We start from the raw sequence: 12237 nt of genomic DNA, 5'->3' as shown, positions 1-12237 counted from the left end.
TCTCGCTGTGTCTCTCTGTCAAATAAATAAATACATAAAATCTTAAAAAAAAAAAAAAGATGGAAATAAAAAAATCAATCAAATTCAGATTTATTACCATTTTATTATATTATTCTCATTTTCTCAGTCTGATGGGCTGATTTTTCTTAATTTTTGTAGGCTCACGGACAGATATTATCTACATTTGTGAATCACAGCTCTGCGTGGCTCAGCAGAGACGCAACTGAAAAAAATCTGGTGAGATTTTTGAAGAGACAGACGGGAAGCTGTTTGATTGGAGAAAAACTTGAGGAGCGTCTTTAGCCAGAAACTGCCATGTAGAGTCTTGAGGTTAAGAAAGCTCTCCTTGAATTGTTCCAGATTCCTCAAGGTGATGACCTGAAACCTACAAACGAGGTGATGTGGTTTAGAGTGTTGGGGTTTGGAGCCGACGGCCAAGAGAGAATTCTTGAGACGTCTTTGGTGCAAAAAGGTGGTTTTATTAAAGCACGGGGACAGGACCCTGTGGGCAAAAAGAACTGCACTGGGGGTGTGAGTGACTGACTATATACTTTGGAGCTGGGGGAGGTGAGGACAAAGGGAGGTTTCCAAAAGGACTTTGGTATGCTAAAGAAGACTCTCAGGATCCTGGAGGCCCGGCTATCATCGAGCTAGGGTTGTTTTTCTCTCTAACAAGGCATTAACATGAACACAGTTGGGAGTTTCCTGGAGGAATGTTATACTCTGCCTGCCTTAAGTATTTGTCAAGGGGGCTGCAGGTTATAAGGACATTTAATTTTATCTACATTCCCTTCTGCCTTTGTTCCTCACATCAGAGGGAGTCCAGTGGCATTTAATGTTTCTGTACCTTTTAGGGAGTTTGCCAGTTTCTGGGACTAGTTGTCACAAAGTCAACTGGATGACAGATTAATAATTACTGGCCTACCTACAAATCACCTACCACATAGCTTGTTAGAATTCGAGTCCTCCAAATTCGGGGTAGGGAAACCTCCCCTAATTCTGGAAAGGAATACCAAACCACCACTTGACCCTCACATTCCTGGAGGCAGGTCTGGCTCAGGAAAGGATACCTCGGTGAAATTATGTTAGTTTTGTGAAGAAGAGAGGGACCCTTTATTTTATACAAGGGTGAAAGTTTGGAATGGATGTGAGTGGTGTTCAGTTAACCCTGGACCAAGCCTCCTCTCAGCAGGGCCATCCCTGTGCCTGAATCAATCTCAGTGAATTGTACATAATAATTTGCTGCCATGGAGACCAACCAGCAGGCTGCAGAATGCCCCAGAGCACTTGGAGGTTAGAGCTGAACTGACCAGAGTCAGGAACTGGAGGGGAATGGTAGCCAGAACTTTGGTGTCACTTCTTGCTGTTGGAAGGATTAAGCAAGACCCTCCCTAATTTTTTTAATGGAAGATACTAGAGTATGTTTGCAGATAGCTGGGAGCGATCTAGTGGAGAGGGACAGAATAAGGGTGCAGGAAGGAGCATAACTGAAGGGGCAGAGTTCCCGCTAAGGCAAGTAGAAGCGGGGGGGGGAGTCCCACACACTTGGGGAAGGACTAGGGACCCTGCTTCCACTGCAGAGGGAGGGAGGAGGAGGAGGAGAGGCGACAGATGCTGACACCTTTGTCGAACTGGTCATGGGGACATCAGCGAGTTCCTGAGTAGTGGCTTCTTTTTTACAGGAAAGCACGAGCCCAGATCCTCTGCACAAAGGGGAGGTAGGAAGAAGGAAGAGGGTTTGAGAAAGGAGGAGCCTGGTCCCTGGGGAGGGAAGAGAGGGCGTCCCTAGAAAAACACAGCACCAGGGCTGTGCAATATTGGGACCACTGGAGCATAGCTATCTTGAACTTAGAGTGGCACCTCTCTGTGTGATTGGGGATTTTGCTCCAGGGATCCTTGCATTTAGGTGCAGGCTCAGGGAAGGTGGGAGCATTCTGGGGTTGCCGGGAAGGTGAGATGGAGGGCAGAAAGGGGACCACGCTTATGCTGGGCCGTGGAGTTTAAAAGAAGCTAAGAGGAACATGAAGACAGGAGGGGAAAGATGACAAAAAGAACTGGTGGGGAGCCACGCGTTAGCGGCATGCTGGACCTGAGGCACTTTCCTCCCGTCCTTGCATATAAGCAAGGGAACTGCAGGTAGAATCAGAGAGTAAAACTACCAATCCATGATTTTGGAGATAGAGATTTCTGGCGAATGCAAAATCCAGGTGTGAAGAGGGAAGGGAATTCTGACACCTGCTACAACATGGATGAACCGTGGGGACCTTAAGTAGGTTGAGTGACACAAGCCAGACACAGAAGGATGAATACCGTTTGGTTCCACTTAGATGAGGTACCTGGAGTCGTCAGATTCATAGAGACAGAAGGTAGAGGGGTGGCTGCCAGGTGCTGGGGGTGGGGTGGGCGGAGGGATGGGGAGTTAGGTTTGAATGGGGACAGAGTGTTAGTGGGGGAAGAGGAAAGGAGCTCTGGAGATGGATGGTGGGGATGGCCACCGATGGTGCAGATGTACTTGATGCCACTGGGTACTTAAAAATAGTTAAGGATAACTTTTAACAGTTAAGTTAAAAACAGTTAACTGTATACTTAAAACAGTTTTATGGGATGTGTATTTCACCACAGTAAAAAAAAAAAAAAATCCACATGTGACCACAGGGTGGGTGGCTGAGGTAAAGGTCCTCGGCAATGGGGTGGCCCGAGAAGCGTGCAGAGAGAGGTACAGGTCCTGAGAATGGCGACAGGGCTGGGGTGGAGAGAGAGACTGTGGTCCAGGAGCTGCAGTCTCCCCCGAGTAAGGGGCCTGACAGGAAGGCTGGGAGAGGCCGGACATATGAGCATTAGGGGAGCCAACTGGATGGGGGGGGACTGGAGGTGGGGGGGGGACGGTCTGCACGTTGCAATCGGGAGTGAGGAGGACGCCCACCACGCCTCGCCTCTGTCATTTGTAGGGGGTGAGAGAAGGAAGAGCGCCAGCCAAGACGTGGCAGGAAACTTTGGGGGAAGCCAAACGTCTGTTAAGTCAAGGAAGCGGAGGGAACTGTCTCAGAAAGACTGAGAATGTTGGGGGCCTCCTGGGCTGCAGCAGGGGGCAGGGTGGTGATGGTTGTAGAACGCTTGGTGCAACAGGGATTTCGAGTTTCAAAGACACGCCCGTTCGCCCCAATCTTCTGGAGCCGAAGTGTTGAACCGGGGTATTTGTGTCACGATGAGACGCATTACATCCCCTGGAAGAAGGGGCAGAGAGCTCAGGGCTACCACTGTCCTCTGGAAGGCTCTGCGAATTCTGTGGTCCCCAGAAGGCTAGAGGTGGGCCTCCACTCTCCCAAGGAGCTCAGACGTGCAATCAGAGACCACGCAGCGGCCCAGAGAGCCAAACCAGGAATCCCTTTGCTGGCCCTGACCAGGCTGACATGCTCATTTTATGGGTGGGGAAACTCAGGTGTTGTGGGGACAAAGGCTTTTCTCAGGCCAGGCGGGGACTGAAATTCAGATTTCCTGTTTTCCACACAGCTGCGGACGATCTGCTAGGTTAGGCTCCCCCATGCGGAACCAGAGAAGGTCTGAGTATGCCCGGGAGTTGCCCTATAGGATTGGCAGTAGAGGAGGGGCCGGCAGGGAAAAAATTTCATGAAAGGAGAGAGTGTGGGAATGAGATGAAGGAATGAATGGGAGAGGCCAGGTGGACACCAGATGGTTTTAATGTCCTCGGACCAGCTCAGCTTTAGCACCCTGAAAAAGGGATGAAAAGGTAAAGCAGCCCCATCTGCTGTAATTGGATAAAGCCCCGAGAGCAGTATGAGCCTGCAGAAACCAGCTCCTTTCCCTCCTGGCTGGAGATGTAAAAACCATGAGTTTAAATGCAGGGAAACCTCTTCTGGGGGGCTCTTCAACAGCGGGCCCCACCATTCAGGACAGAGACACTTAGGGAACTTCATATTGCTAAAAAGGGCTGCTTTTATTTTTTATTATTTGATTTTACTTTTAAAGATTTTATTTATTTATTTGACAGAGAGAGAGACACAGCGAGAGAGGGAACACAAGCAGGGGGAGTGGGAGAGGGAGAAGCAGGGGGAGTGGGAGAGGGAGAAGCAGGCTCCCCGCGGAGCAGGGAGCCCGATGCTGGGCTCGATCCCAGGAGCTTGGGATCATGACCTGAGCCGAAGGCAGAAGCCCAAGGACTGAGCCACCCAGGCGCTCCAGAAGGGCTGCTTTTAGGCAGTCATGATATGAATATTTTATGCACGTTGAAAATAGGACAGGGCTGCAGCTGAGATAGATTTTTACAGACTTAATGCCCTCCAACTTTGAGCAGCCTCTAGAGGTCTTGTATTTTTGGACCGTCCTGGTCAGCGACAAATGTCCCTTGGTTTATCTGGTTTAACCCAGATCCTGCAGAGCTCGCCCGGTGGCGGTGGGGGTGAGGGGGTGGAGAGCCACAGGGGAGTGCCATGTCTTGGACCACCTCAACCCCAGATCCCAGGAATGAACTGGACCAGGGCCCCCTCCCCCATTCTTTCTCCATTTCATAAGCTTTCCAAATCCCTTTGAGTATATCTGAAAAAATCCTGGGCTGGGGGAGGAAGCTGTAGAACCTCTCCAGGATGCAGATGTTGGGGTCCAGGCACCCTAGAATCATCCTGGGTCCCTTGGTGCCCATCTGGCAGAAACTAAGCACACTGTGCATCCCCATCCAGTGGTGATGCCTGGGACCTCCTTTCTTTTAAGGAGCTAGATGCTTCTTGTCCCATCCTCTGGCCATGTGTTCTGGGCTGAATTGGGTCTTTCTTTCCCAAATTCATCTGTTGAACTCCTCACCCCCAGGACCTTGTAATGTGATTGTATTTGGAGACAATCAATTACCAATTAAAGTGGTAATTAAGAGGAGGTCTCTAGGGTGGGTCCTAATCCAGTATGACTGGTGTCTCTATAAGAAGAGGAGATCAGAACACAGACACAGAAGGAAGGCCATGTGAAAACAGAGGGTGGAGGTGGCCATCTATAAGGCAAGGAGAGAGACCTCAGAAGAGACCAACCCCGCTGACACCTTGATCTTGGATTTTATCCTCCAGAACTGTGAGAAAATTAATTTCTGTGGTTTACATCAACCAGTCTGTGGTACTTTGTTATTATGGTAGCACAAGGAAACTCAAACACTGTGTCCAGAAACACCTTATTAAGTGGGCAAAGGGACTCTTTCTTGGTACACACCTCTTTCTAGGACCCACGCGGGACTCGTAGCCCGGGAGAGCCGTCTGAATGGAGCTTTTTTTTTTTTTTTTTTTAGATTTTTTTTATTTTTTCATAAGAGACAGACAGAGAGGCAGAGGGAGAAGCAGGCTGCTCCCCGCTGAGCAAGGAGCCCCATGCAGGACTCGATCCCAGGGCCCTGGGATTATGACCGGAGCCGAAGGCAGACGCTTAACTATCTGAGCCTCCCAGGCACCCCTGAATGGAGCTTTTACGTGGAAGGAGACACGTTCTTCCCTGACCCTCTGATCCCCCTGAACACCCATTTGCAAGAAGGTGGTATGGACAAGGTCAGGGTCGGGGGCATGTATCCTCCTTTTCCTAGATGGCCTCATGTCCAGTTCTACGAGATGGGAAGGGACGAAGGGCTGCCCTATCGCTGAAGTCCTTACATTTTAGATCCCTTTAAAAAAGGCAAAAAAATGTAGCCCGTGAAGCCCCATAAAGCAACGCAGGCTTTTTAAGGCAGACCTCGGGAGTCTCGAATTCTTTCCAGAGCAGCCACCGAACCACGTGGTCTTCGGCTGAGCCTACGGGGTGCGAATGATTTCACGCAGGAATAGAATTTTTGGGGCTGGACCTGAGGAGGGGCCTGAGCCCCTGGGGAGACATTGTGAGCAGCCGTCCTCAGCCCGAGGAACCTAGCTGCCTTGTGATCACGGTAGCCGGCGGCCATCCAAGCCCAGAGAGGAGTAATGATTAACTGAGCTTCCTCCGGGAGGGAGGGCGGAAACAGTTAACTCCCATGACAGCTGCAATCATTTAGGCGTGGTTTTCTAGTCTGGCTTGGGCCGCACAAGATCCTGGGCCAAGGGGCAGAGGAAGGACGGCTCCAGCGCCAGTCTTCCAGATGGCTGAGTTGGATCTGATGGCTCCAGGACCACTGCCCGGGATCGCCGCTCACCCTCTGGCCGCTGTCAGCCCAGACTCTGGGTCGAGCAGCCCGGCTGAAGAAGAGGACATGGGCTCCCCGGGGAGCTCTCAGGAGGAGACGGAGGGACAGGGCAGCGGCTCTGCAGGGCAGGGGGGTCCTGACGTTGAGGGGGAGGCGGAGATCCTGTGTGATTTCTGCCTCGGGACCGGCAGGGTGAAGGCGGTGAAGTCCTGCCTGACCTGCATGGTGAATTACTGCGAGGAGCACCTGCGGCCTCACCAGGAGAACAGCAAACTGCACAGCCACCAGCTGACCGAGCCTGTGAAGGACCGGGACCTGCGCACCTGCCCTGCCCACCACAGCCCCCTGGTCGCCTTCTGCCGCCCCGACGGGCAGTGCATCTGCCAGGAGTGTGGCCAGGACGAGCACAAGGGCCACGCCTCGGTCTCCTTGGATGCTGCCCGCAGGGACAAGGAGGTGAGTGCTGGGGTCCATCCAGGAGAGGGAGGGACGGAGATGGCATGCCCAGGGAGAGGCTGGACCACCCCCGCAGCTCCTGGGGCTCCCCGACTTCACTGTCCTGACAAGCACTTTAGCCTTAGCACTTGGCTGTCCGTCCAGGGTAAATATCTATTGCACTTGGCTTTAGAAACTGAAGTGGGTCAGTCTGCTCCCACCTGTATCCGGCTGTCCCTATACCTATCTCTGTGTGTGCCTGTCTCACCTCATTCTTGCTAGCTTCCTATCTGTCACTCTGCTTTAGGTGACGGATGCGTGTTTGGGTGTGGGGTGCAAGAGTTCTGGGGCTTAGGGCAGTGGATCTGTCTCCTTCTGGCTGGATCTGTGTGGCAATTAATGAAATGGAAGCCTTGGCAGAAACTCAAAGAGAAAAAAGTCAAACCTTTTGCCCAATTTCTCTTTTTCCCCTTTACCCCGAACGGGAGATCAGTTGCAAGTGCTCCTCTAGAGTGAAATCCGAGAACTTGGAAAAAAACGCTAAGGTAGCCTAGAATTGAAAACTGACCTCCAGGTACAATGTCAAGGACGGCTTAACTTCGGGAAAATAGAAGTTCCTCATCAGATAGAGGTACCAGGAAGGACTAAGAAACACCATGCTCAGAGCCTGTAATTTTATTCCCATCAGATAGGGAAACTGTTTCTAGAACAACCAGCTTTTCTTTGCCCTAAAGCAGAGAGAGCATGGGGAAGTTCTTGGGAATGGATTTAGCTCCTTTGTATTCTTTGTTTCTCATACTTTGACTTTTCAGGAGCATTTTTTTTTTTCTCCTCAGTAGGGCAGTGCTGTTGACTTCTGTCCCACATTCCTTATGTTCATCCCGTCAGCAGCTCCCTATTTGCACTGCACAGGGTGGGAGCCTTGTGTCCAATGTCCTCCGTCCAATGTTCCTGGGCAGCAAAGGGAAGGGCTTTTTGGGAAGGGCACTGTAATTGCCAGGGCGCCTCCTCCATGTCCTTTCTTTTTTTTTTTCTTTAAAGATTTTGTATTTATTTATTTGACAGAGAGAGACACAGTGAGAGAGGGAACACAAGCGGGGGGAGTGGCAGAGGGAGAAGCAGGCTTCCCACCGAGCAGGGAGCCCGATGTGGGGCTCGATCCCAGGACCCTGAGATCACGACCTGAGCCGAAGGCAGACGCTTAACGGCTGAGCCACCCAGGCACCCCTCCTCCATGTCCTTTCTTAGGCACAGATTTTATCCAGTGTTAGTGGCCATTGTTCTGGAAAGCTCTGTATTCCAGATGCCAATGAGTCACCATTCCCGGCGCAGGGAGCCACTTGTCAACTTTGTCCAGTGTTTCCGGCATCAGGGAAATGTCCTGTCAGGAAAGCAATTCTCTGCCACCCATAACCAGGATGAGGCTCAGTATAATGCTATTCCGTAACCATGGAGAGACTGTGTATCAACAGATGGACAGGTCAAAGGGAAAAGCTCGACAGAGTTGAGCAAAATGGTCCCCCCTGAGCATTGCCCTGTGCCAAATGCTTTCTGTGGATTTTCTCATTCAGGTAACTCTCATTCCTCAGATAACTCTACTACGGGGTGGCAATTCTTTTTATCTTCACATTTTGCCAAACTCCAACAGACAACTAAGTCATGGGGTGAAGAATGGAAGCTTTTGGAAAGCCACCCTACACGGGGAACATGGGTGAAGGACCCTAAGATCACAAAATTATTACTTTTTTTTTTGGTACCAAAATCCTGCCACACATATAGTAGAGATACTAAGACTGGCATGGATACAATACGGATTTTAAACACAGAGTAAACTGCTGCATGGCAGAGAGTTAGGGTAATTGTAATTCTGAGCAGGAAGAGTTGAGCAGAGCATATATGGAACCCTAAATTCAGGCATCCTCGGGGAGAGCTGTGTAAGGTAAAACATAAAACTGGGTAAGGGGCTCCAGAGCTATTTTTGGTGTTGAAAAGCAATCATGGCCACAGGTACAATCCAATAGTCCCACACCCCAGATTTTTGGTGAGGACCCCAGTTCAAAACCTCCGCCCTTCTGCTCTGCCTAAGAGAGCTCTCGCCATTTCTTTCCTGTGTCCTTGTTTTCAGCTCAGAGAGCAAGTTTCCTTCGTAAGTGCAGCCACACTCTAGGTGACTCTGCCAAATCTTAGGAGCCAAAAGATTTCTTGCAAGGAGCCCAAGAGACCAGCCCAGAAGACACGGTGACTCGAGACTACAGATGCCATCAGGATTATTGTGAAAGTTTTACTAGGCATAATGAAGGCTCCAGAAGTCTCATATCCCCGTCAGCTAGCCCCACCCTGCTGGAGTGACTCACTGAAGGTCACTTAGCATCGTGTTAAGGGCTAATGACTCAAGCAGGCATGTTGTAGGAAAATGTAAATGGCAGTGTCAGTCACGAGGACACAAAGCAGCTGAGATCCTGCATCAGATCCACAGAGCCACTTACTTCTCAGTTAACCAAGGGAGCCCCTCCTGAAGCTTCTCTGGTCTCTAGCTATGCCAGTGGGCAGAACCTCTGGATTTTGGGAAGTGGGTATTCTTTGATACATGTTCTATCCTGCTGGTCTACCAGATCCCGGCTCTTCCTGATGGGGACTTCTCTCTGCCCCAGGTCAGCTTCCTAAGGCCTCTTTGCTTTTCAGATTAGCTGGCCTTGCTATGTACGTGCTTGCATGCATGCAATGCCTGATAAAACTTGGACTCCTTTGGTCGTTTCCTTGTTTGTTCTGACCCCGGAATTGTACGTGGCTCTTTTCCTGTTCTTCCTCAAGCTTATCAGACATCATCGATTCCTTCCTATGGGCTCAGTGTAAGACCACACTGTCTGTCCTCAGGGGGCTTGGACTTGAACGAGGAAGCCAAGGCAAGTTCCATGGCTCCCTGGAGTGCCCAAGGGCTGAGGCAACAGAACTACATGGTCTAGGAGGGAGTTGTCAGCAGGAGTGAGGGCAGGGCAGGGTTCTTGGAGGTGGGAAGATCTATCTTAGATCATGGGTCACACTACATTCAGCCTCAGCCTCAGTTCCAGAAGATTCGGGACTGGAAGCATCCTGGGGACACAGTCTTCTTGTAGAGCAGGAGCCAAGTTTCTGCAAGCCGCAGGTATTCACGCGTCTCTGGGGAGCAGTTAACCAGCATTGTTCATAGCCCGTTTGCTGGTGGCCACAACACAGATGATTTGAGGGCACTCAGGAAAAGAATTTCCTCTAGAAGTGCTGAGGAATGCCTTGGACTCAGTATTACATAACTTGTTTTTTTTCTTACGCATTCTACCAGGCTCTATGTCTTTCAAGAGCAGGGAGGGTGTCCTATTTGACTGGACAGCGTGTGGTAGGTTCTGACCAATTGGCTGAGGAATGAAGTCAGTCCAGGTGGAACTCTAGTCTACCAAATGCACTCTCCAGAAGGGCCACCGTTGTGCAGATGGAACAACATAGGAACCTGGACCGCCTAGAATCTTCTCTTCTCCTTCCCTCTGCTGTTCCTATTTGCATCGCTAACCCCAAGTCTGACCCCTAAGCTCTGGGTACCACCTTCCCCTGTAGATAGAAGCAAGAACAATTGTGTTAACACATTCCTGTGCCCGATGCACCAGAGGAGAAGCTCAGTGATTTGATAGAGATCAGATGGCCAGCAATGGCAGGTCTTCACACCCCAAATACTGTGCCTTTGGCACAACACTTGTCATTACCTTGCGAAGTAGGCAGGACCTTCCGTGCCCTTCAATACGGGGCTGTCTGCCTTCATTGGCACCACTCTCCTGCTTTTGTGCTGAGTCCACCCTGGCCTGAGACGTGTGTATAGCCAGTATCTTGGGAAACCTTAAAGCCAGAGCCTGAGTCACCCTGTCATTTTCTAGAAACAGGAATAACTGGAGATACAGGTCTCCCAAAGTGGCCCCACCTTTTGTAGTAATCCGGAGTGCCTTCCTTTGGGGTGACTCACTCAGAGAGGTCCCCATTAGGTACTCAGGAGTCCTTTTCTCCTTTTATGGCAATCTACAGGCAAGGGAGAGTGCCCCCTCCCTGGCTACTCCCTGGGAGTCTCCCCATGGCCCTGGATCCTGCTGGGGCTGCCCGTGACCCTTGCCAGGGTGGGTTCGGTTGTGCCCTTCACCACCTTTAAACAAGCACTTCACATTTCCCCCTTTCCCTTCCCCCCTTCCACGACTGCCCCCAAATAGGCCAGACCCTCCCCTTACCCCCAAACAGGTTTCAGGGGTGGGGGTGGGGGTCACAGAGCTCCCTCAGCTCCAAGTCAGCACCCCAGATCCTGAGCCAAACAAAACAAAACTAAGAAGTTACCTGCCTTCTGCAGAGTGAGCCGCCCACCTGGGCTACCCTCACTAGGGGGCCTGGAATTCCCCCTAGGCTTCGGTGGGAAAAAACAGAGACCATTGATGCCCTCTGAGTTCGCTTAGGGTGCAAACATGCAGCTTCCGATGCTGATATGACCTATTGAAAGCCTTTAGAGCTATTCTTTTCTTTTTTTGCTGACTCATGCCCTTGGAGGGCCTTTGAAGGCTGCAAAGGTTTAGGCCTCATGCCTTGGCACACTTCTTGGCAGAAGGTGCTTAGGGAGTCTCCAAAGGGAAGGGTGGAGAAGGTAGTGGGGTCAGAGCAGGCAAACCTGAGGTTCTCAGGCAGGCACTTGCCCAGGCCTGGAGGGCCAACTCTGCCTGCCTCCGGGAGTGGTGAGTGTGTGATGCAAAGCAGCCATGGTAGTAATGTGGTTTTGGAATATAGGTGAGCTTCGATGGGGTAAGGTTCGGAGCCGACGACCAAGAAAGAATTCTTGAGACGTCTTTGGTGCAAAAATGGTGGTTTATTAAAGCACGGGGACAGGACCCGTGGGCAGAAAGAGCTGCTGCCCTGGGATCTTGAGGAGTGGTGATGGTTTACTTGGGAGTTGGGGGAAGTAAGTAAAAGAGAGGTTCAAAAGAACTTTCATATGCTAAAGAGGACCGGCCTGCAAGATACTGAGGCCTCACCATTGTCAAGGTTGTTTTCCCCTCTAGCAAGGTATTAATATTAAGTTAGTTGGGAGATCTCTGGAAGAATGTCACACAGGTCCCACCTAGGAGTGGGGGGTGGGGGGGAGGTTGCAGGGTGTCAGCTTATGCTTTGTCTTCAGCTAGCCTTCTGCTCCCTCATCAGGAGCAATAACCAAGAAGAAGGGCCCCCATGATGGCTGACGTTGGTAGAGCACACACAGTGTTCCAGCTACTGGAGCAAGTTTGCATTAACACACCCTATCTCATTCAATCCTCACAAAAACCCCATGGGTTGGGTGCTTTAGTTATCCCCATTTCACAGGTGAAAAAATGGAAGTCTGGAGACGTTAAGTAGATTTTCCCAAAGGATCAGCTGCTAAGTAGAAAAGCTGGGGTCCCCACCCTTGGCTCCAGCTTGTTAGGTTATTTTGGGGGCAGACTGGCTGGGTTGGACTCCACTGTTGAACTGTGTGACCTTGATTAGGTGGCTTGATTGTATCATCTGTGAAATGGGGATAACGGTACTTAGCTAACATGGGTGTGGTCAGGGTGATAGGAGGTAATCCATCTAAATGCTGGAAGGGATGACCAGAGCCGCACAACTCATGGTATATTCAGCCGATCATG

General features: G+C 50.8%; 1 protein-coding gene across 2 annotated transcripts in view; it reads left to right on the top strand.

Moving 5' to 3' along the window:
• TRIM16 (tripartite motif containing 16) overlaps positions 1-12237 on the top strand; it is a 50375-nt gene that overhangs the window by 24731 nt on the left and 13407 nt on the right. The window contains exons 4-5 of one of the 2 annotated variants that reach the window (XM_032431760.1): positions 160-370; positions 5749-6598. In XM_032431760.1, coding sequence (XP_032287651.1) covers positions 6098-6598 — 501 coding nt within the window. In that variant the 5' untranslated portion in view covers positions 160-370; positions 5749-6097. Of the gene's footprint in view, positions 1-159; positions 371-5440; positions 6599-12237 lie in introns of those variants that run through there. The other variant, XM_032431761.1, reaches the window with a different exon arrangement.

The sequence above is a fragment of the Phoca vitulina genome, unplaced genomic scaffold, assembly GCF_004348235.1.
Source record: "Phoca vitulina isolate PV1807 unplaced genomic scaffold, GSC_HSeal_1.0 scaffold47, whole genome shotgun sequence".
Lineage (NCBI taxonomy): Eukaryota > Metazoa > Chordata > Mammalia > Carnivora > Phocidae > Phoca > Phoca vitulina.
The sequence above is the reverse complement of the archived record's forward strand: the minus strand, read 5'-3'. Positions and strand labels throughout refer to the sequence as shown.